Here is a 24,780-nt window from a genome sequence, read left to right on the forward strand (position 1 = left end):
TTGGATATAACACCGTGATCCACCAAAGAAAGAATTGGCAAGGTGGAGTTTATTAAAATGAAAAACTTGTGCTCTGTGCAAGGTAATGTAAAGAGAATAAGAAGACAGCCACAAGCTGGAAAAAAAATCTGCAAAAGACATGTCTGATAAAGGACTGCTATCCAAAATATTCAGAGAATCTTGAAATTTAACAGTAAGTACCTTGGGCACTCTGACTAAAAAATATACCAAAGATTTTATCACCCTTCAAGCCTAAATCAGAAGATACAGAAATGACAAATATGCACACGAAAAGATGCCCTATATCCTCTTTCATGAGGGAAATGCAAATTAAACTATCAGTGAGATTCTACTGCACATCTCTTGGAACAGTCAAAATTTAGAATCCTGATAACACCAAATGCTGACAAGGTTTTGGAGCAACAAGAACTCTCATCTGTTGCTAGTAGGAGTACACTCCACTTTGGCAGGCAGTTTGGTAGTTTCTTACAAAATTCAACATACTCTTAACCATTTATCTAGCAGTTGTGTTTTCTGATATTGACCCAGAGGAGTTGAAAACTTAGGTCTACGCAAAAACCCGCATAGGTGTTTATATTAGCTTTATCCATAATTGTTGAACTAGAATAAACCAATGGGATATTGCAAAATGAAAAAAATGGTGAGTGAAAGAGGCCAGATTAAAAAAAAATTACTTGATGTATCTTTTTTTACACATAAAATTCCAGAAATGAAAACTATAATAAAGCAGAGTATGGGGAGTGTGGTTGTGGGGGCTGGAGAAGGGGCAGATGACAGAGGGGAATAAAGAATGTTTTTGGGTTAGTGTATGTGTTTATCATCTTGATGGTGGTGATGAATTCATAGAATATACTTAAGCTTAAATTCGTGAAACTGTATACTTTAAATGTCTTCAGGGGCACCTGGGTGGCTCAGTCGGTTAGGCAGCCGACTTCAGCTCAGGTCATGATCTCGCGGTCCATGAGTTCGAGCCCCGCGTCGGGCTCTGTGCTGACAGCTCAGAGCCTGGAGCCTGTTTCGGATTCTGTGTCTCACTCTCTCTCTGACCCTCCCCCGTTTATGCTCTGTCTCTCTCTGTCTCAAAAATAAACGTTAAAAAAAAAAAAAAAGTAAATGTCTTCAGTGTATTATATGTCATGTAGATCTCAAAGGTGTAAAAGACAGTTAACTGATAAACTCTCATACTACCTTATTGGTAGAACTAATGTAATAGGTTAACTTCTATTCTAAAGGAGACTTGATGGCTCTATTTAAAAAATGAGGGGTGCCTGGGTGGCTCAGTCAGTTAAGCCTCTGACTGTTGATTTCAGCTCCAGTCATGATCTCCCAGTTCTGAGATTGAGCCCCATGTTGGGGCTCTGTGCTGAGCATGGAGTCTGCTTGGGATTCTCTCTCCCTGTTTCTCTCTCTCTACTCCCCTTCTGCCCCTCTCCCCTGCTCATATACGTGCACATGTGCTCTCTCTCTCTCTCTAAATAAACAAACAAACATTAAAAAAAAATCAAGAGTAATCTGGAACTGTTATAAAATGTTCATGGTTTGCAATGAGATTTTGGTAAATATAGTTTATTCTGAATGATCAATTGATATATTTAAGGAACAATAATCTTTATTAATATCAGGCAGGAGACTTTTAGTTTGGCTTTTAGATAATTTTTTTTTCCCTTTTACCCTTTTGGTAACCTGTTTTCCTGATGTTACCTTACTGTAGGGGGCATACTGGGAAACCTCTGAATGCTTGGGTGCCTACTATGGAAATTAAAAAGTAGAAGTCAAGTCTTTGAATAAGAAAATGAATTGCTTATTGTTATGCTTGGTATTTCCACTTGTATAACTGGTGTGAGCTGTTATCTTTTCAGGTTTGTTTTGCTTGTTTATAAATTCAGGCAGTATTACCATTTCTTTAGTTATTCTTTGTGGTACTCTAACCAGTTAATTGTATATAATCATTTCTTTATAATTTGTATGTGCACAAAGTTAGGTTTGTGGGTGCCTTGCTGGCTCAGACAGTGGAGCATGTGACTCTTGATCTCAGGGTCATGAGTTCAAGCCCCACACTGGCGTGGAGCCAAAAACAACAACAACAACAACAACAACAACAACAACAAAACTCACTTTTAAAAAAAATTAGGCGTTTAACTGAATCTGCATTTTAGACTTGGGAAAGAATGATATTAATCATTTTTTAATGCACTAACTGTTTTGATTATTTGACTTTAGGTCCATTGCAAAAGAACTTGCAGACTGGCTAATAAGCAACAATGTGGTAGAGCATATATTTGGACCAAATTTACATATTGAGGTTTGTGGACAATTACATGACTTCTCTGCTCTAGTAAAAGAAGAATACTTTAGAAAATTGACTATAATAAGTTTTTTTTCCCTCCCCCCAGATCATCAAACAGTGCCAAGTGATTTTGAACTTCTTGGCAGCAGAAGGGAGACTGAGTACTCAGCATATTGATTGCATATGGGCTGCAGCACAGGTAATATTAACAACTCACACTCATTAAGTGCTTCTTAATTATTTGTTCTAAGTGTTTTATTCCCCTAAGAGGTAAGTTCTGTTATTCCCATTTTATAGCTAAAGAAACAGAGACATAGTGAAAGTTGGTCGTGGAATCTATGGAGTCTGGCTTCAGAATCTATGTCTGACTATATTATAGGGAGAATTGAAGGAAATGAGAGTCATTTGGAGGGTCTTCATGAAACCATCTTGGTTTATTAAGAGATATTTGCCTATTTGTTGATACAGTAAACCCTTCTGTATGTTGTATTCATAGTTTTCTATTATACTGTTTTCTTTTTTAATTCAGTTATTTGAATAGGCATATATCAGCATGGTTCAAAATCCAAAAAATAAATAGTAAAGTGTATGTTATATCTCAACCCTTCCCCCCACTCCTGTCCCTACATTCTAGGCATGCAGTTCTTATCTTCTCAGGTGCATCAGAGATTTTCTGTGTAAATAGCTAATTGTAAGCTTTTTTTTTTTTTTTTGCCCCCTTTATTACACATGTTGCATACTAAATGGACTTGGCTTTTTTCACTTAATTTATCCTGAAGATTATTGCATATCAATATATAAAACCATTTTTAAAGGAGGGCATAGTGTTTAAATATATGCATGTATGGTAATTTATTTAACCAGTTCTTGTTCATAGGCATTATTTTTTCCCATTCTTTTCTATTATAAACAATGCTAAAATCAGTAAGTTCTAACATACTCATTTCATTCATGTGTAAAATTATTTTGTAGGATAAATCTTTTAAGTAGAGTTTTTAGGTTAAAGCATCTCTGTGGTTTACTTAATGGTGTGATAAAGCCTCTTTTCCCTCATCTTCCTCAATACATTGTGTCCTTACACTTGATGTTTGCTAAACAGATGGGTGAAAAGTGGTATCATTGCTATTTTAAATTTGCATTTAGTTTATATGAAGTACATTTCAAATCTTGTGTTTAAGAGCCACTTTTGTTTCCTTTACTGGGAATGTCCGTTGATATTCTTTGCCATGTAGTAGTGGTTTTCTTGTTCTTTTTTGTAGGAGACTTTTATATATTAGTGACATTGGACTTGTGCCTATGTTAAGAGTTATAACTGTATTCTACTTTGATGTTTTTTGCTTTGGTTAAGGTGGTTTTTGCTGTTCAGATTCACATTTGTGGTTTTCAAACTTGTGGTTTAATTTTTTTATTGCTTGTGGATTTTTTTTCTTATGGTTTGAAATGCCTTTTCCACTCCGAGGTTATAAGAAAATTCTCCTTTAGTTCCTTTCTGTACATTTTCTGTTTCAATTTTATATTTTAGTCTTTGAGTTGGAATTTTTCTTGGTTCAAGGTGTCCTGCATCTTAACTTATTACTCCATTTTTTTGTTACGTAGTTGTCTCCTTTCCACTTGTTCAGCAATTCTTTTATTCCTTACTGAACTGAGATACCACTTTTATTTTGACTGTTTTTATTTCTGGAGTCTGTAGACTGACCAGTAGTATATGTAGTCATGATCAGTATACCATGGATTAGTAAATTGAAGGCTTTCAGGCCAGCCACTTCATTTTGTAAATAAAGCTTTTTTGCACCATAAGCTTGTTGATTCTTGTGCATATTGCCTGTTGCTACTTCCATATTGTAGTGGTAGAGTACAGTACTTGTAGCAGAGACCTTATCACTTGCAATCTTGAACTGTTGACTCTCTGGTCCTTCAAGAAAACATTTGCTGATCCTGGGTTTATACTAATGTCTTACCCTTTTTTTCCCCCTGGTAATATTCATGTCTGGCAGGGCTGGTTCTTTTTATATATTTTTTCATGTAAATTTTAGCATTCTTATTTAAAAATATTGTCCTATTAATTGTAATAATGATTAATTTGAAAAGAATCGAAATGGTCTTCCTACTCAGAGCTTGCACTGTTCGTTCTCTTTTGTATCATTCAAAAATTTAAAGTTATTTGTATATAAATTTTATTTTGTGTTAAGCTTATTTTTAGGAATTTAAGTTGTATTTGTTATTGCTATTATAATAGCCATTTCTCCCATTATACTTACTTTTGTTCATTATGTTTCTCTTCCTTCTATTAGATTTGATGATTACTGCATATATTCATAAACTTTTTGTATAAAGATTTCAAATTTTTGATAATTGTGTGCCTTGAGACCTTAATTCTTAGATTGGTTGTGGTAATTTTTTAATACTTTTTTTTTTTTTACTTCCCATATTTAATAATGTATATTTATATATTACTGTCATTTTAGTAAATGAATGAAGCACTTTCCATTTCAGAATAAAAGGAACTTTTCTTTCATAATTTTCTGAAAATGTTATTCATTTTAATAGACATAAAATTTTTATTTTGTTCACATCAAGAGTAGGAAAATATGAGAACAATGATATATTAAGTAATACAGATTAAATAGCTAGGAATAGTGGAGTATTATTCTTTATTGAAACTGAAACTTATCAAATTGATAATTGAAAATGTCATCTGTTCATGTTTTAGCATTCTTCCCTAGCAAGAATTTGAAGTAACCTGGGAAGGGAATAATTAAAAATTGTGGCATAATTTGTGATACAGTATGAAAACTTAAGATATTTATAAAAGATTAACATAAAATAAGTGTATCCTAAGGGTTATTTTAATTGGGTGTTTCTGTGTTTGTTACTGCTTTATTTTTGAATCTACCACAAATTTAGAATGATCAGAAATTTTTACGTTTTAAGATTTTAACATTTGAGCACTAAATATAATGAATTTTAAAGTGTCTAGTGTTGGTTAGTTTCATACAGTCTTACCTTTTTTTCATTCCATCTAGAGTAAGTTTTTGACGTTACTTTGTCCACCTCAGAGACAGACACACAAACACACACACACACTTCACCCATACTAATTGGATTGGCTGCTGCTCTTTTCATTGTTTGTATTATAATTCTTGTACTGGAATCCAAGAAGAAAATAGACACAGGTGACAAATGGATTGAAATAGGTAGAAAAGTATTTGCAAATATTTGAAAAATGCTTATCTTTGTAATTAAATACAAGTTCAAATAATGTAATAGAATTTTCATGTATTGGGTAATTCCCATTATGTTTAATAATGCACTGCATTGACCAGAGTATGGTATAACTTATGGCAAGCAATACAGAGTTCTATTTCTGGTAATTTATTCTGTAAATACAAGTACATTAAGATGTTTGTTGCAGCATTGACTGTGCTAGCACATAAGGAATGTCTGTCACTGTAGGACTACTTAGATAAGTTGTGGGAAATTCATATAATAGAATGCTGTGTAGCTGTGAGAAGGACTGAAGTAGTTGAGTTTTGCTCAAGTGGAATAGTATGTAAGAAATAGTTTTACTAAATACTGTGTAGGTAATCGATCTTTTATTGAGAGAAGATTTCAAGTACACCTTGTATTCTCCCAGTGTGTATTTAAACAATTATAAAAAGAGGATCCATATATACATATATGTATATATACTTCTTACTTATAAATGCCTGGAACTTTTTGTAAAAAATACACAAGAAATTTTAATAGGTTTGCTTTTAGGGAAGTTGCCTGGGATAGATGGGAAACTTCCTTCTTACTGTCTATGCTTATGTAAACTTTGAAACTTTTCCATGTGTATATCAGGTTTTCAGTAATACAAAGACTAGTATATAAAGTTAAAGCAAATATTTTGGCATTTAAATCACTCTCTCTACCATTTAAAGTTACTATTCTGATTTGGCTTAGTTAACCTCTCTATATTTCCCTCTACACACCCTTCCACTATGAAATGTTTTAGTCAAGGGACATCAAAAAAACCCTTGAGAATCTTAGCACTCCATTGGAATTTATTGTTAAATGCTTTCCATAGTTGAAGAATATTTGCATACATGTATGCAACTTACTGATATAATAATTTTATCTTAAAATGGAGCTGATTTTTGTGAATAGATTTTCATGTCAATGACAAAAGTCAGATTCTCTATGATTTAGGACTTAAATATCATCTGATTGAGATATGCATTATGCACATAATTGTCATTAGATTTTCAAAAGGATTAGTGATGACCAATTTTATTTTTTTATTTTAATTTTTTTTAAAGTTTATTTTGAGAGAGAGAGAGAGAGAGTGCGCGCGCACACACACGTGAGTAGGGGAGAGGCAGAAAGAGAGGGGGAGAGAGGATTCCAAGCAGGCTCTGCACTGTCAACATGGAACTTGATGCAGGGCTCAAACTCATGAACTCCGAGATCCTGACCTGAGGTCAAGAGTTGGTTACTTAATCGACCGAGCCACCCAGGAGCCCTGTTGTGATGACTAATTTTAGAAATGCTGATCTTTACTCAAATGGCTATTAGTTTCTGCATGTGTACTTGTATGCACATTTGGATTACTGCTTTATGAGACATTGCATGCAACTACTAGCATGTGAGGTTATGACTATACTTGAGTAACGTGAGCACTGAAATTTCCTTCTGTATTACATATTATAATTTGAATTCTGTTCCTTCCTGCCTTTTTAGAAACTTTTAACATGAGCTCTCTTCTTTGTTTATGTTGTTGGATGTCTTCACATATGACTTTGTTATCCATTCATATTTAAGAAAGTTGTCTAGGTAAATGGTCTAGATAGTCTTGGATGTTGTGAAATATTTTTTCATTAGAGCTGTCTCAAATGGGTCTCCTGCTTTGTGACATTTTTTAGGGTGGCAATGGTAAAACAACTTGAACTTTCCTCATTTGAGTCACTAGTTTTTCTGCTTGTGGGATTTCTAAAAAATTTTTTTTCAACGATTATTCATTTTTGAGAGACAGAAACAGGGAGTGAGTGGGGGAGGAACAGAGAGAGGGGGAGACACTGAATCTGAAGAGGCTCCAGGCTCTGAGCTGTCAGCACAAAGCCTGATGTGGGACTCAAACCCATGAACCATGAGATCCTGAGCTGAAGTTGGATGTTTAACCAACTGAACCACCCTGGCACTCCTCTGCTTGTGGAATTTCTAAGAGAGAGTGAAAGGGGATACCAGTATCTGCTTAAAAGCTATGGCTTTATATAATTTTTACTCAGGGAAGAGCCTTGGTGGATGGCTGTTTGTATTTTTCTGACCCATTGTTGGCTGACAAATAAAATTATTCTTCAAGAATATTCATTGAAATCCTGTGTTTTTATCTTCATACCTCTTGCTGTCCATCTGAGTCCAGTATCTTTCCCATTTACATTGGGAAGGTTAACTTAGCTCCTTTACAGCTCACTCACAAATTACTCTGAGCTACACCTTTCTCAATCTGTACATTTAAAAATGTATTCCCTTCACTTTATTCAGAAGTTTGTTGAAATTTAGTATCTGTTATTAGCTCTCATTTTCTTTGTGAAATGAGAGCTTCTCATTCTAAAATACAGTGATGGTAGATTCTCTTCTGTAGAAGATGAGGGAATCTCATCATTTTTCTTTTCTCATTTTCTGCTTTCCAGTTTTTGCTATGTGTTATGTATAGTTTATCAAATTATTTGTTTTAAATTTTATAACCATAATTTGTACAGTTGTTTATTGCTAAGTTTGTATTTAGGTTATAACTCAAAAAAATTTTTCCCCTCATTTCTCTTTTTCTCATTCCAAAATTAATGAGTATTTATTCTTACGGTCTTCACAGAGTAGCTTTTTGTTTTCTCTAAAGAGGAATCCTGATGTTCTGTTCTGGGTTACTACACGCTTGAGATGTCTGTTTTCTTTGTACTCATGTTTGACTGAATGTAAGATACTAAGATTTCCCTCAGAACTTTGTAATAGAGGTGAATAGTAGTTCATTGTTTCCTCAATGAACAGCTTTTATGTTTTATTTTATTTTATTTTATTTTATTTTATTTTATTTTATTTTTTGCTTTTTTTGGTAATATTTTATGAAGATAGGTATATCCCATCATTTTCCCTTCCTTCCTTCCTTCCTTCCTTCCTTCCTTCCTTCCTTCCTTCATAATTTCTACACACCAATGTCCAACTGAGCCAACCAGGCACCTCTATCCCACCATTTCTTGTTGGCAGAATTTTTCTCTTATGTAGGTTTTCAGGTGTTAAGTAATCCATGCTAGTTCGTTTGTTTATTTTGATAGCAAGAGTGTGCCTGAGCAGGGAAGGGGCAGAAAGAGAGGGAGAAAGAGAATCCCAAGCAGGCTCCACACTGTCTGTGCAGAGCCCGACTCAGGCTCTATCTCACAACTGTGAGATCATGAGGAGTCTGCTGCTTAACTGCCTGAGCCACCCAAGTGCTCCGGGTTTTTTGTTTTTTTTTTTTAAACTTGATTTGAGTTTTGGTATGATGCCTGTTAACACATATATTTATTTTTTCTCTTTTTTTAATTAACTTCTTTATTGTGGCACAAATATATATAAACATAAAACTTAACCATTTGTAACTGTACAGTTCAATGGCATTAAATATTTAATATTGTGTAACCATCACCACCACTGTCTATATTCAAAACTTTGTCACTATCCCCAACGAAAACACTGTACCCATTAAACAATAACTGTCCCTCCCCCAAGCCCTTGGTATTCTACATTTTGTCTATATATGTCTATTTTAGGTACCTCATTTAAGTAGAATCACAGTATTTGTCTATGTCTGGCTTATATTACTAAACACAGCGTTTTTGAGGGTTATCCATGGTATAGCATATGTAAAAAATTGTCTTTTTACAACTAAATAATATCCCATTGTTTGTGTATTTAATGTTTTCATTTCTACATTCATAAACATTGGAGTTGCTTCTACTTTTTTGCTATATATTGTGAATCATGTTTCCATGAATATGGGTGTACAAGCATATGTTTGAGTCCCTGCATTCAGTTTTTCTGTATATATACATAGGGGCAGATCTACTAGGTTATACGGTAATTCTCTAATTTTTTGAGTTATTGCCAAACTTTACTACAGCAACTGCAGTGTTTTACATTCAACCCATAGTACAGGGAGAGTCCCATTTCTCCCTATCTTTGCCAACACTTGTTATTTGTCCTAAAATTTTTTTTAGTCCTCCTAGGAGGTGTGAAGTAATATCTCACTGTGGTTTTAATTTGTACTTTTTTGCATTTCCTAATGACTAATGACTTTGAGCATCCTTTTGTATGCTTATTGACCTTTTGTATATCTTTTTTGAAAAAATGTGTATTCAAGACCTTTGCCCATTTTGAATTGGGTTGCTTGGGAGATTTTAAAGTTTAGTAGTACTTATGGGGCATCTGGTGGCTCAGTTGGTTAAGCATCTGATTTCAGCTCAGTTCATGATCTGACCTGATAGTTTGTGAGTTCAGGCTTTGCATTGGGTTCTCTTCTGTCAGCACAGAGCCTACTTTAGATACCCTCTTCCCCTCTCTGTCTGCCCCATTAAAAAAATAATAATAACAGCAGTACTTTTTACATTCTGGATATTAATCCCTTATCAGATATATAATTTACATATAATGTCTCCAACTCTACGAGTTTTCTTTTGCTTTCTTTAAAGTATCCTTAGATTTGGGGGCACCTGCGCACTCAATCAGTAGAGCATAATCTCAGGAGTCATGAGATCAGACCCTATGTTGGGCGTAGAGCTTACTTTAAAAAAATAAATAGGGGTACCTGTGTGGTTTGGTTGGTTAAGCATCTGACTTTGACTCAGGTCATGATCAGGTTCATGAGTTTGAGCCCCACATTGTGCTCTGTGCTGACAGCTTGGAGCCTGGAGGCTGCTTTGAATTATGTGTCTTCCTCTTTCTCTGACCTTCCCCTGTGTGTGTGCGCGCTTTCTCAAAAATAAATAATAAAAACACTAAAAAATTTTTAAAAAATAAATTATCCTTAGATGCACGAAAACTTAATTTTGATGGATTTCAGTTTATTTACTTTTTTGGTTATCTGTTTTTTTGGTGTCCTAATGATGAAACCATTGGCGAATCTAGTGTTGTGAAGATTCTCCCCAGTGTTTTCTTAGTGTTGTATTGTGTATTTATCTCCTGAGTTTAGGTCTTTGATCAATTTTGGGTTGATTTTTGTGTATGGTGTAAGGTAAATATATATCTTCATTTTTCAATTTGTGAATATCCAGTTTTCCCAGCACCTTTTGTTGAAAAGACTATCCTTTCTACATTGAATTGTCTTGTGAGTCTTGAAAATTAGTTGACGATTTATGTGAAAGTTTGTATCTAGGTGTTCTGTTCTATTCCATTGGTCTATATGCTAATACCATACTGTTCTAATTACTTTTATTTTCTTGTAGGTTTCACAGTTTTCTTTTTGAAAATTGTTTTGGCTTTTCACAACTCCTTGCAATTCCCTATGAATTTGAGGATTGACTTTTCCATTTCTGACCAAAAAGGCTCTTGGAATTTTGAAGGGATTGTATTGAATCTATATATCACTTTGGGTAGTATTTAACATCTTAACATGTTAAGTCTTCCTATCCATGAACATGGGATGTCTTTCCATTTATTTAAACTATAATTTCTTTCAGCAGTGTTTTGTAGTTTTCAGTATACAAGTCTTTTTCCTCTTTTATTAGATTCATTAAGTACAGTTGATCCTTGAGCAACATAGATTTGAACTGCCTATGTCCACATACACATAGGTATTTTATTAAAAAAAATTTTTTTTTGACATTTATTTATTTTTGAGAGACAGAGTGTGCAGAGAGAGGGAGACACAGAATCTGAAGCAGGCTTCAGGCTCTGAGCTGTCAACACAGAGCCTGATGTGGGGCTTGAACCCATGAATTGGGAGATCATGACCTGAGCTGAAGTCGGACTCTTAAACTGACTGAGCTACCCAGGTGCCCCCACATAGGTCATTTTGATCAGTACAGTATGGTGAATGTATTTTCTCTTATGATTTTCTTAACATTTATTTTAAGAATGTGGTATATATTATATATAGCATACCAAATATGTGTTAATTGACTTTATGTTATTGATATTCTGGTTTATGTTGTTGGTTAGGCTTATGGTCAGCAGTAGGCTATTGATAGTTATGTTTCTGGGAGTCAGGGTTACACTCAGCTTTCTGACGACACGGGATCAGTACCCCCTATCTTCTTCATTGTTCAAGGATCAATTGTATTTTATTCTTTGTATGCTATTGTAAATGGAATTGCTACATTAAATTCTTTGTCAGATAATTCATTGCAAGTATATGGAAACAGCTTAATTTTGCTTGTTGATCTGTACTCCGTTACTTTGTCTATTTGATTTTTAGCTCTACTACCTTATATGTAGGGTTTTTTTTGCATATAGGATTGTGTCATTTTTGAATAGTTTTACATCTTCCTTTCCAATTTGGATGTATTCAGTTTTATGGGGTGGAGTCCAGTAACTGGCTAGAAGTTTGGTATAGTGTTAAAACACAGCGGTAAATAATGTGCATCCTTATCTTGTTCCTGATCCTATGTGAAAATGAGTCATTTATCATTGAGTATGCAGTTAGCTGTGGGGTTTTCATAAATATCCTTTATCATGTTGAGTTTATCCTCTGAGTGTTCTGAGAGTTTTTATCATTTAAGGATGTTGGATTTTGTCATTCTTTCTTTGTCAGTTAAGATGACTATGTTGCTTTTTTTTCCGTTGGCTAACATGATATGTACAGTAATCGATACTCTTTTTGAACCACACTTGAATTCCTGAGATAAATCTCACTTGGGCATAGTGAATAATCCTTTTGGTATGCTCTTTGATTTGATTTCCTAATAGTTTCTGGAGGACTTTCTGTCATTTATGAGGTACTGCTTAGTAATTTTTTGTTCTTATGAAGACCTATAAGGCTTCATAGAATGATATAAGAAGTGTTTCCTTCTCAGAGCCACCTGGTTGACTCAGTCAGTTAAGCGTTCAACTTCGGCTCAGGTCACAGTCTTGAGGTCCGTGAGTTCGAGCCCCACGTTGTGCTCTGTGTTGACAGCTCAGAGCCTGGAGCCTTCTTGGGATTCTGTGTCTCCCCCTCTCTCTGTCTCTCCCCCACTTGTGCACGTTCTCTCTCTCTCTCTCTCTCTCTCTCACTCTCTCTCTCAAAAGTAAATAAACATTAAAAAAATAAGTATTTTCTTCTCCAATTTTATTGGGAGCGTTTGAGGAAATATTGATGTTAATTTTTTATGAAATGTTTGTTAGAATTCTTTGTTTAAGCCATGCATTTTAGTACTTTTTTTCATTGGGAGGTTTTGATTACTGATTCAATGTCTTTTTTTTTTTTTTTTTTTTTTTGATTCAATTTCTTTTTATTTCTTCTTGAGTTAATGTAGGTAGTTTGCAAGGAATTCCTCCCTATCTTCTAGGTTATCTAATTTTTTAGTGTACTGTTGTTCATAGTATTAAGTTTGATAGTAATATCCCATTTGAATTTGTCGATTTAGCTATTTATATCTTTTTTTTTCAGTCTAGCTAAACATTTGAGAATCTTTTAGAAGAACCAACTATTGGTTTTGTTAATTTTCTGTTGTTTTTCTAATCTGTATGTCTATTTTATTTCTGTGCTTTTAGCTTTGGGTTATAAGGTATGGTTATAAGGTAATGTTATTATAAAAATATAATGTTTATACTATATTGCTGTAACCTGGACCTTTTATTAATAAATTACATCACTCTTTATTAATCTTTTTTAAAAAAGACCTAATTGTAGGAAAAAGAAAACTTCATAAATTTATCCTCTGCACCATTTTTAAGTTCTAATACATTCATATTGTTATGTAACAGATCTCTAAAACGTTTTCATCTTCCGAAACTGAAAATCTGATTTCATTGAACAAACATAAGGGTGTCATGCTGGCAGATCATGTGACTCTTGATCTTGGGGTCTTGAGTTTGAGACCCTTGTTGGGCATACTGTTTATTTAAAAACAAAACAAAACATTAAATCATTGAGCAACAAATCCTTTATTCTCCTTACAGCTCCTGGTAGCCACCATTCTACTGTTTCTATCGTTTTGACTACTCTGTATATTTCACATTAGTGGAATCTAATAGTATTTGTCCTTTTGTGACTGGCTTACTTCACTCAGCATAATGTTCTCATGGTGACCCATATCATAGCATGTGACAGGATTTCCTTTCTTGTAAGTTTGAATTATATTCCATTTTATGTATATGCCACAATTGTTTATTGATAGACATTTACTTTGCTTTTATCTTTTGACTGTTGTGAATGAATAATGTACAGTGTAAAATTAATATAGGTGTACAAATCCCTTCAAAATCCTGCTTTTAATTATTTTGGATGTATACCCAGAAGTGAGATTGTTGGGTCATATGGTAATTCCATTTTTTCTAGTAACCTTTAAAAAATATAGAGTCTATCTTATTTGATTTCAGCATAGTCAGCCCAGTTCTCTTTTGCTTAATATTTGCACAGAATATCTTTTTACATCCTTTATCTTTTATCCTGTTTGTGTCTTTGGATATAAAGTGTGTCTCTCGTAGACCACATACAGTTGTGCCATGTTTTTAAAATCCATTCTAGCACTCTCTGTCTTTGATTGCAGAGTTTATACCATTTACATTAAAGTAATTATTCAAAGAGTGAATATACTTATGCCTTTTTTCTGTTTTTGTCTATATGTCTTAACAGTGTTTTTGTCTATCATTTCTGTTACACCCTTTTGTTGGTGTTGTTCCTAGTTGATTTTTTGTAGTGTTTGATTCTCATTTCCTTTTTCTTTAAAAAGATTCTGTAGATATTGTGTTTGGTGTGGAAATTACAATTAACATCTTGAGATTCTTATAATCTAATTTGAATTTGTCAAATATTACACAAAATTTTGCTTGTATATAGCTCCTTTTCCCTCATTTTTATTATTGATATGACAACTTTCAACTTAATACATTGTGTGTACAGTTATTTACATTAGCAATAATTGTTTTTGCATTTCTTTTTTAAATCCTATAGCAAATAAAAGGTGGAGTTAGAAATGAAAACAATAGTAGCTTTTAATTTTCCTGTATTTTTCAGAGGTCTTAATTTCTTCACTGTTTAGCTTGTTTTCATTTCATTGTAAAGGACTTCCTTTAGGTTTTCTGGCAAGGCAGGTCTAGTTGTAGTGAACTCCTTTATTTTTGTTTATCCGGGAATGTACTAATTACTTTCTCATAAAGATAGTTTTGCCAGTTATAGAATTCTCCATTGAAAGTTTTTTCTTTTAGCTTTTGAGTATATCATCCTACTTTCTCTGGTTTCCAATCTTCTAATCAGAAGATTAGGTACTTGCTGATACTCTTATTGACTGTCCCTTATATGTGGTACATTGTTTATCTCTGTTTTCAGGATTATTTTACTGTCTTTGACTGTTGACAGTTTGATTATGATAAGTCTTGCTCTAGGTTTCTTTGAGTTTACCCTACTTGGATGTGTTGAACTCCTTGGATTTGTAGATTCATGTTTTTCTATTAAATTTGGAGGTTTTCAGCCATTGTTTCTTCAAATATACTTTAGTCCTTTCTCTTCTGGGATTCCCATAATGAGTATGTTGGTAGGTTGTGGTTCTCACAGGTCCCTTAGGATCTATTTACATTTCTTTATTTTTTTTATTTCCTTTATTTTATTCCTTAAACTCAGCAATTTCAGTTTCATGACCTGAGCAGAAATCAAGAGTGGGATGCTTAACTGACTGAGCCACCCAAGTGTCCCTAGTTCTTTATATATTATGGATACTAACTTTTATGAGATAGGTCATTTGCAAATATCTTCTCCCTTCTGAAGGTTGCCTTTTAGTTTTGCTAATTGTTTCCTTGACCGAGCAGAAGCTTTTTATTTTGATGAAGTCCCAATAGTTTGTTTTTGCTTTTGCTTCCCTTGCTTTAGGAGACATAATTTAGAAAGAAGTTGCTATGGCTGACAGCAGATGAGATTACTGCCTGTGTTCTCTAGGATTTTAATGATTTCATGTCTCACATTTAGGTCTTTCATCCATTTTGAATTTATTTTTGTGTAAGGCATAATAAAGTCATGGACAAAAACCAGCAAGCTAAAGAAGAATTACATATTACTGTCCCCACAGCTATTTGACATAGGGGCATGGAGTGGGGAATGGGTAGCTGCTATCACACTGCAGGTTGAAATATGCCATTATTAACCACAATTTACTGGCTAGCCTTTCCCCTTGGAAGTGTGTCAGTGTGAAGGTTCAGACTGACTCCAGAGTTTCAGAGTGGTTGCATCAGACAGTTCTGTCTATATAACTGCTGTCAAGATGCAGACAGGGATCCCTGGCACTTTCTGCTTTACCATTTTTCCTGACTCCTTTTCCTCTTTTTACTTTGTGATAACTAATGAAGAAGAGTATGAACTGACTTCACACTGCAATCTTTTTAAGCTGTGTAATTTTAATATTTTTTTGTCTTTACTTTCTGAATTTGTTTTCATGATGTACACCTCTAAAAGAGCCTTCTATTTTAAAAAAATTTTTTTTAATGTTTATTTTTGAGAGAGAGACCAAGCATAAGCAGGGGAGGGGCAAAGAGAGAAGGCTACAGAATCCCTAGCAGGCTCCACACTGTCAGTACAGGGCCACCCCTCAAAGGGCCTTATATATTTATAGGATTACAGGATTACGTAATTATCTTTTAAGGGTTTTGTCACTAAAAGATAACCAGTAAAGTATTTGATTATGAAATTTGAGTCTATTATGGAAGTAACATTTTCTGAATGATCAAAGTGGCAGCAAGTCAGAAAGTTATTTTTTACTATGTTTCGTTACATTTTAATTAGGAAAAGTATAATTATACTTACAAGACCTATAAAAGCAATAAACTTAAAATTTTTTTTTCTTTTACTGCTTACATTTATTCTTGAGAGAGAGAGAGAGAGACAGAGGATGAGTGGGGGAAAGGCAGAGAGAGAGGGAGACACAGAATCCAAAGCAGGCTCCAGGCTCCAAGCTGTCAGCTCAGAGCACATCCAGGACTCAAACCCATGAACCCGAGATCATGACCTGAGCTGAAGTCGGACATTCAACCGACTGAGCCACCCAGGCACCCCTAAAAGCAGTAAACTTTTAATTGATTATTTACTTATCCTTCATATCAAATGATATAAATAGTGTAGCTTATAGAAAGTCACCCCAATGTGGAGGAATTACTCCAAAGTTATTTTACTACTTTTATTTTGTCTTCTGGTTCAGATTCTGTTGTGCATATATATCCTGATAGGGGACATAGCATAAAAAAGTTCATATGTTTTATGCCTGAACAATATAAAAGTCAGTATTTTAGAGTAGAAAAACATATATTTTCTGATGGAATTTTTATGTATAGAAAGTAAGTTGGATCCCTGAGATTTTTACTTTTGGAACCTTCAAATTGGGAATTACTGGCTTGCTCTTATTTGTTGCATATCTTGAATTTGCACTTTGCAGCTTGATGGCTTATTTTAAGGTGAAGATACTTATTTTACACGATATTGTAGTATTTAATGTTACACTTTCATTTATTATTCTGTTTAGTATAAGGAGATTTTGTGTTTCTTGGTTTATTTCTATGTAGACGTTTATTTTAAGTGAGTTTCTATTATGTACTCTAGTAAAATGAACATCGTATACTTTTTTTTTTTTAAGAGAGAGAGACATATCGTGAGCGGGGGAGGGGCAGAGAGAGGGTGACACAGAATCCAAAGCAGGCTCCAGGCTCTAAGCTGTCAGCACAGCGTCTGATGCGGGGCTTGAACTCAGGAGCTGTGAGATCATGACCTGAGCCAAAGTCGGACGTTTAACTGACTGAGCCACCCAGGCGCCCTGAATACTTTTTTTTTAAATGTTTGTTTATGTTTGAGAGAGAGACATTGTGTGAGTGGAGGAGGGGCAGAGGGTGGAGGAGACACAGAATCCAAAGTAGGCTCCAGGCTCTGAGCTGTAAGCACAGACCCTGACTTGGGGCTCGAACCCATGAGCCATGAGATCATGACCTGAGCCAAAGTCAGATGCTTAATCAACTGAACCACCCAGGCGCACCTGTATGAATACTTTATAACCATTTAATATGAAAAATATGTTACACTTAGAATAGTTAATTTGGATTTCTCTTCTGTTTGCAATTTATTTTATTTGCAACTACTTACATTTTAATACACTAATTTGTTTATATTTTAATGATCTATATTATAAATTTAATTGGAATCCTCTTTATACTTGGATTCCAGAAATTTTTTTTATTGTGTGCTTCCCTCTTGTGGCTGGAAAATTAAGCTTTGGTTTTTTTAGATAAGATAAAGCTCTGCTTCAGTGGAATTTTATTTTCATAATGTTATGTACTGCCATTTATGATACATGATAATGAATATTTTCCCAACATATTAGAAAATATTGTTCCAACTGCTTTCTTGACTTTTAAACTAGAAGTTTTCTGTAGAACTTTTTGGTATCAGGTTGTTTATTAATGTAGTATAATTTGATTATTGTCTCTACCTTTATTTTATAGTTGAAACATTGTAGTCGGTATATACATGACTTATTTCCTTCACTCATCAAGAATTTGGATCCAGTGCCACTTAGACATCTCCTTAATCTGGTCTCAGCTCTTGAGCCAAGTGTTCATACTGAACAGGTAATATATTTAAAGCATTACGTAATGGTGGGTGTTTTTTTTTTTTAATATAAAATTTGTTTGTGATGCAGATAATTGGTAGGTTTTTAATGTTCACGTTTCATTTAGGCAAAAGAATATTAAATTTGTTATGAAACGCTAATTTCAACCTCTCTCTTTTTTTGAAAGACCCTATACTTGGCGTCGATGTTAATTAAAGCATTATGGAACAATGCACTAGCAGCTAAGGCTCAGCTGTCTAAACAGAGTTCTTTTGCATCATTATTAAATACTAATCTTCCCATTGGAAATAAGAAAGGTTAGTAAAGTGTGATGTATTTTTTAAAGTAATATTTCTCCATAATTCAAACTTGAAGCAGTTTCTTCTCAGTATTAACTTCAAAATAAGTTTGAGATGGGAGGTAGGGTATTTGTTAAAGGGTTAATAAATAGTGGTTAGCTAATATTTTTGGTTTACTCTTCAAGTAAAGAACAGTAATGAAGTTGTAGTAGTTATTGGATATTCTCTCATTAGTTCTTCCCATGGGGTGGGGGGAAACCATTTCCTAATAGCTTTGGAGCTTTTGGTTAGAAAACAAACAACATACTTTGTTTTAGAAACAATTTAAAAAAAAAAAATTTTTTTAACGTTTTATTTATTTTTGAGACAGGGAGAGACAGAGCATGAACAGGGGAGGGGCAGAGAGAGGGAGACACAGAATCTGAAACAGGCTCCAGGCTCTGAGCTGTCAGCACAGAGTCCGACGCGGGGCTTGAACTCACGGACCACGAGATCATGACCTGAGCCGAAGTCGGCCGCTTAACCGACTGAGCCACCCAGGCGCCCCTTAGAAACAATTTTTATAGCAGATCATAGTGGTACAATTCTCTGTGTTTTCTAATTCAAAAGTTGTCTCACTTCAGGTATTTTATGGGTTTTACAGAAAGCTTTCCAGAGCTTTCTAAAACTTTATCAACTTTACCCCATTTTTTGGTCTCCTGACATCATATAACTATGTTTTTATTAAGGATTTTCCATTCAGGCACACACAACTACTATTGTAGGTGTTAGGGACTTTATTATTTCAGGTTTCTCTGCCTGTATTTTGTTGATTTTGTAATAATAATCAGAGCAGTTGATAATCTTCCAGAGAAGATCAGTCACTTAGAATATTTCCCTCCTGTTTTTTCCTTTTCCTTCAGAGGAAGAAGAGCTCAGAAGAGCAGCCCCATCACCTTGTAAGTTGAGTCTTAGAAATGCATGGCAAGATGACTTGTAGTTTTGTTTTCATGATCACATAGAATTCATTTTATGTAATATATTTGTATCAGGGCTATAAAGTTTTTTTGAGTAGATATGAACACTTAACTGGCTATCCATCCTATTTTCAATTGAAATCGTCTATGTCCTCTTGAGAGATAATTAATGAATGTTAACATATTTCCAGATTATATTTTTTGGCTATTTAGCACAAAGGTTTTATAAATGGAAGAATCAAAGGATTGTGTCATTCTCATAAATTCCCATGTTAATACAAATTAAGAGTAACAATGTAAAATCTGTTTAATATAGGGTCACCTGCTGCTAGTCCTCAAAGCAGTGATAACAGTGATACACATCAAAGTGGAGGCAGTGACATTGAAATGGATGAGCAACTTATTAATAGAACGAAACATGTCCAACAACGACTTTCAGACACAGAGGTATGAAAACAGTTTTCCCCCCACTTTAACAAGATTTTTGGATTTTGGGGATTTTATCATGTTTATCCTTTGAACTGGAAATATAAACATAGTCCATGTTCAGGCCTCTTCTGTAAGTAGTTATTGTTAAGGTTCTTTAAATTTTGTGTGTTTTAATTCTATTGTATATTTTTTAGAGGAGTCTGTCATGATTACAGCAGACTCTTTTTTTTTTTTTTTTTTTAAAGGAAAGTTTGTTTTACATTAACAGAGATGGGTGTGGGAGGAAAGTTAAAGTGTCACTTTGCAGACAGGGCTAATGTTTCTGCGGTGATGGGTTTGCACTTCATTTTTTTTATTTTAGAGAACATGTGCACTTGTGCAAGTGATTGGGGGAAGGACAGAGAGAGTCCATAGTGAGCCTGGAGCCCGACACCAGGTTTGATCCCACAACCCTGGGATCATTATCTGAGCTGAAATCAAGAGTTAGATGCTCAACTGACTGAGACACCCAGGTGCCCCTTGCGTCAACCTTTTAAAAAGTCAGGGTGTTCATGTCAGTTACTTTTTTCTTACTAGTTTAAATATTTATTTAAGTCTGTTTCTTTCTAAATCTAGGAATCTATGCAGGGAAGTTCTGATGAAACTGCCAACAGTGGTGAAGATGGAAGCAGTGGTCCTGGTAGCAGTAGTGGGCATAGCGATGGATCTAGCAATGAGGTGAATTCTAGCCATGCCAGCCAGTCCGCTGGGAGCCCTGGCAGTGAGGTACAGTCAGAAGACATTGCAGATATTGAAGCCCTTAAAGAAGAAGATGAAGATGATGATCATGGTCATAATCCTCCTAAAAGCAGTTGTGGTACAGATCTTCGGAACAGAAAGTTAGAAAGCCAAGCAGGCATTTGCTTAGGGGATTCCCAAGGCCCATCAGAAAGAAGTGGGACAAGCAATGGAACAGGAAAGGACCTGGTTTTTAACACTGATTCAATGCCTTCAGTAGATAATCGAATACGAATGCTAGATGCCTGTTCACACTCTGAAGATCGAGAACATGATATTTCAGGGGAAATGAATGCTGCTCATATAGCACAAGCATCTCAGGAATCTTGTATTACACGCACTGGGGACTTTCTTGGGGAGACTATTGGGAATGAATTATTTAATTGTCGGCAGTTTATTGGTCCACAGCATCACCACCACCACCACCACCATCATCATCACCACCATGATGGGTAAGTCTCCTTAAAAATAGATTGTATTGTGGTGCTTGGCTGGCTCAGTTCATAGAGCATGCGCCTCTTGATCTTGGGGTTGTGAATTTGAGCCCCATATTGGGTGTAGAGATTACTTAAAAAATAAATGTTTACCAAAAAAAGTCTATTTCCTTTAGGGAACCAATTACAGCTTGTGTTTATTGAATTGCAGTATATTCTAGATGAGTGCAAGTAAGAATATAATGTAAATTCAAAAGCATGCTGTAAGTATATAATTGTTAATTTGCTTCTGGGCACATTTTAAAAAGCAAAATGGAATAGGTGACATTAATTTTAATTATGAGTTTTATTTAAAGCAGTAATATCTAAAATGTCTATATGTAATCAGTAAAAAAACAAAGATATTTTTCTTTCTTTTGTAATAAGGCTTCAATATTCTGTGTATGTTTTATATTTACAGCGCATTTCTGTTTAGATCAGCAACTTTTCAATGTGTGCAGTGACCATAGTGGCTAGTTGCTATCATATTGGACAACACAGATCTAGATCTTTATCTCCTTGTAATAATTACCTTAAAGCAGTTATAAGATTGCTTGTGGAAACTCCATTAAATTGTGATCATTAAAAGGAAATTTTACATGCATCTTAATTTTAGGGTATGAATAAGGATAAAGCTTTTTGAGTATTTGTGAAATACATTTGTGGTAATTAAAAGTAAGTGATTCTGTCACTAGGTGTTATTGGGGAAAGTACTTAATTTTTGTGTCAGTCATTTTCTCATCTATAAAATAGGAACATTAGTACTTACCTCTTGGGTTTTAATGTGAACATTTTATGGGCCGATGTACTTGGTACATAATAGATCTCAATATGTGTTAGCTCCTGTTTATTACCGTCATATAAGTAGTAAATTTTAATTGACAATAAAATACAAATATGTGGTTTATCAGTATTAGTTTTCTTAACACTTGGCAGTGTGTCAGGACTTTCAGAATTCAGTGTGGTTGTTTGGGAGAACTATATATCCATATATTTACTACTTTATTTTCTTTGCCTTTATTTCTTATTACTAATCCATATGAATTTAAGGTGATGTCTCTCAATCCTGGCAGTATTGACATTTTGGATCAAATAATTCTGTGTTTTGAATTTGCAGCAATGTGAATGTATTATAGGATGTTTAGCATCATCCTTAATCTCTATCTCTAGATGCCAGCAGCATCTCCCACCTTGTGATAACCAAAAATATCTCTAAACATTGCCCAGTGTCCCCCTGTAATTGAGAACCAGTGGTTTATAGTCTGACGTTTTACATTCAAAGTTCTTCCCAGGATAGCTTATAAGGAAGACAAAGCAATTAGTTTGTAAAACTGAGGTGAAATATATTCATTTTGGCACATTGCAGATCTTTTAGTTTTCATACCCACAACAATTCCCTACTTCACAAGACCTACAATTTTCATATTAGCACTTCCCATGTTCTCTGTGCAGGGTACCTCTTGTGAATCTCTAAATTAATCCTGACCATTTTTTCTTTGTGTTATTTTTTATCTTTTTTGTTTTCCATCCTTAAAGTACCCAGTATGGTATGTTTCAGAAGTAAATTGCTTACTAGGTATTGTTTTAATAGGAGTTTACATTGAATAAAAGTCTCCTGGTTAATAACCACATCTAGATTGCAGCCTTAAAATGAAGTATTTTCCTGGTTGTAATCTCATTCGATTTTGGAGTTGTACAGAGTTTCACATTGTGGTTTGAGTTCAGAAAATATGTAACAGTGAGTTTACAGATTTTCCCTAAAATTATCTTTGAGTTGGTTTTAGTGAAGTGTGTTGATGGGTCAGACAATAAATATGTGGGTATTTTGTGTAATTAATTTAAAATTCTGACATAGTGGGGTTTTCAGTTTTTGAGACAATTTTTGTGTGTTTCACAACATGTGTTTTAACTTTGTGCTTTTCTCTGTGTTAATAGGCATATGGTTGATGATATGCTAAGTGCAGATGATGTCAGTTGCAGTAGCTCCCAGGTCAGTGCAAAATCAGAAAAAAATATGGCTGATTTTGATGGTGAAGAATCTGGGTGTGAAGAGGAACTAGTTCAGATTAATTCACATGCAGAGCTAACATCTCATCTCCAACAACATCTTCCCAATTTAGCATCTATTTACCATGAACATCTTAGTCAAGGTAAGGTTTTGTAGTAAGTAAAATATTTACTTTCTTTAAAACAATTTATACTGATAAAAGGATTCAATATTTAATGTTATACTTGAATATTTTTGCCAAATCATATGTGTGTGGTTTGTTTTCTTTCCTAGGGAATGAAATTATTATGAATACTCCATCATGAATATAAAGGCTACATTTCTATCAAGAGATATTTAGCTAGGGAAGGAAATACATAATATATAAAATTATAGTCTTATATGTTAGAAAATAAATGGCTGTATTAAATTTTGTATTTAGAAATCTAAGGAGCTAAAAGGAAATTACACAGGGTCATATGTTCTATGATTCCATTTATGTAAAATGTCTAGCATAGTCTTTAGTGAGTAGAAAGTAGATTAATGGTTGCCTTGGGCTAGGGAGGGTTGGGAGGATATAAGAGTAGAGGTAACTGCTACAGGGCAAGGTGTTTCATCCGGAGTGATGGAAATGTTCACAAAATGATGGTTCTAATCATTTCAAATCATTCTTTAAAAAGTGATAGGAGGGGCGCCTAGGTGGCGCAGTTAAGCGTCCGACTTCAGCCAGGTCACAATCTCGCGGTCCGTGAGTTCGAGCCCCGCGTCAGGCTCTGGGCTGATGGCTCGGAGCCTGGAGCCTGTTTCCGATTCTGTGTCTCCCTCTCTCTCTGCCCCTCCCCCGTTCATGCTCTGTCTCTCTCTGTCCCAAAAATAAATAAAAAACGTTGAAAAAAAAAAATTAAAAAAAAAAAAAAAAGTGATAGGAAATGACCATACTTGGAAGAATGGAGGTTAGAGGAGGTTAAAGAATAATAGAAGAAAAAGGAAAGGGAGACAAATTAAGAGGGAAAAATAGTATTAGAATTAGCAGTTTAAAGGTTCAACTTCCTGAAACTAATGGAACATTGTAGAGTACACTTCAAAAAAAATAAAGTGCTATATACACTTAAAAAATTAAAATAGGGGCACCTGATCAGTCAGTTAAGTATCTAACTTCAGCTGAGGTCATGATCTTGTGGTTTGTGAGTTTGAGCCCCACATCAGGCTCTGCGTTGACAACTCAGAGCCTGGAGCCTGCTTCGTCTCTTTCTCTCTCTCTCAAAAAAAAAATAAACATGAAAAAATTTTTTAAAAGTTAAAATAAAGGTCCAACCTCATGCTTTTTAAGGTACTATCAGCCCCTGCTAGCCTAGGAAATGGATTTTGGTGTACCAGTACAGACTGAGTAAACCTGATAGATAGGTTTATGTTAAAAAGCCATAATCAAATTTAGAGATATAACTTATGGACTTTGGCAACAGTTTAATTGATTTCAAATGTTACGTGTGCATGATGTAGATAAGGGTATCTTGACTTTTTTTTATTGTTGTGTTATTGTGGTTTTTTGAGAAATGAATAGATTAAGTAAGATTGAGGTCAGTTGAATTTGATACCATATTTACTAAATTTTCACCATTTTTATTCTATTTTCCTTTTACTCAGTATTGTACCTATTTTTTACTATATGAAGTTAGAAATTGAGAATTATTATGTATATTAATGCTTTCTGAGTCTACCTTGTATAACTATTTAGTACTATGAAGAACTTTTCAACACAGTAACACAATTCAGTTTAAAAATAGGCAAAAAAAAAAAAAAAGGTGGGGGGGGTCAACGGC

General features: G+C 34.4%; 1 protein-coding gene across 3 annotated transcripts in view; it reads left to right on the top strand.

Moving 5' to 3' along the window:
* Positions 1–24,780, top strand: part of USP34 (ubiquitin specific peptidase 34) — a 249,644-nt gene that overhangs the window by 90,005 nt on the left and 134,859 nt on the right. For all 3 annotated transcript variants that reach the window (XM_078444514.2, XM_078444515.2, XM_078444516.2), the window contains 8 exons: positions 2,242–2,323; positions 2,415–2,507; positions 17,933–18,058; positions 18,227–18,356; positions 19,241–19,276; positions 19,611–19,741; positions 20,339–20,952; positions 22,909–23,123. In XM_078444514.2, coding sequence (XP_078300640.2) covers positions 2,242–2,323; positions 2,415–2,507; positions 17,933–18,058; positions 18,227–18,356; positions 19,241–19,276; positions 19,611–19,741; positions 20,339–20,952; positions 22,909–23,123 — 1,427 coding nt within the window. The remainder of the gene's footprint in view (positions 1–2,241; positions 2,324–2,414; positions 2,508–17,932; positions 18,059–18,226; positions 18,357–19,240; positions 19,277–19,610; positions 19,742–20,338; positions 20,953–22,908; positions 23,124–24,780) is intronic.

The sequence above is a fragment of the Panthera onca genome, chromosome A3 (genome assembly GCF_046562875.1).
Source record: "Panthera onca isolate mPanOnc1 chromosome A3, mPanOnc1 haplotype 2, whole genome shotgun sequence".
NCBI classification, from domain to species: Eukaryota; Metazoa; Chordata; class Mammalia; order Carnivora; family Felidae; genus Panthera; species Panthera onca.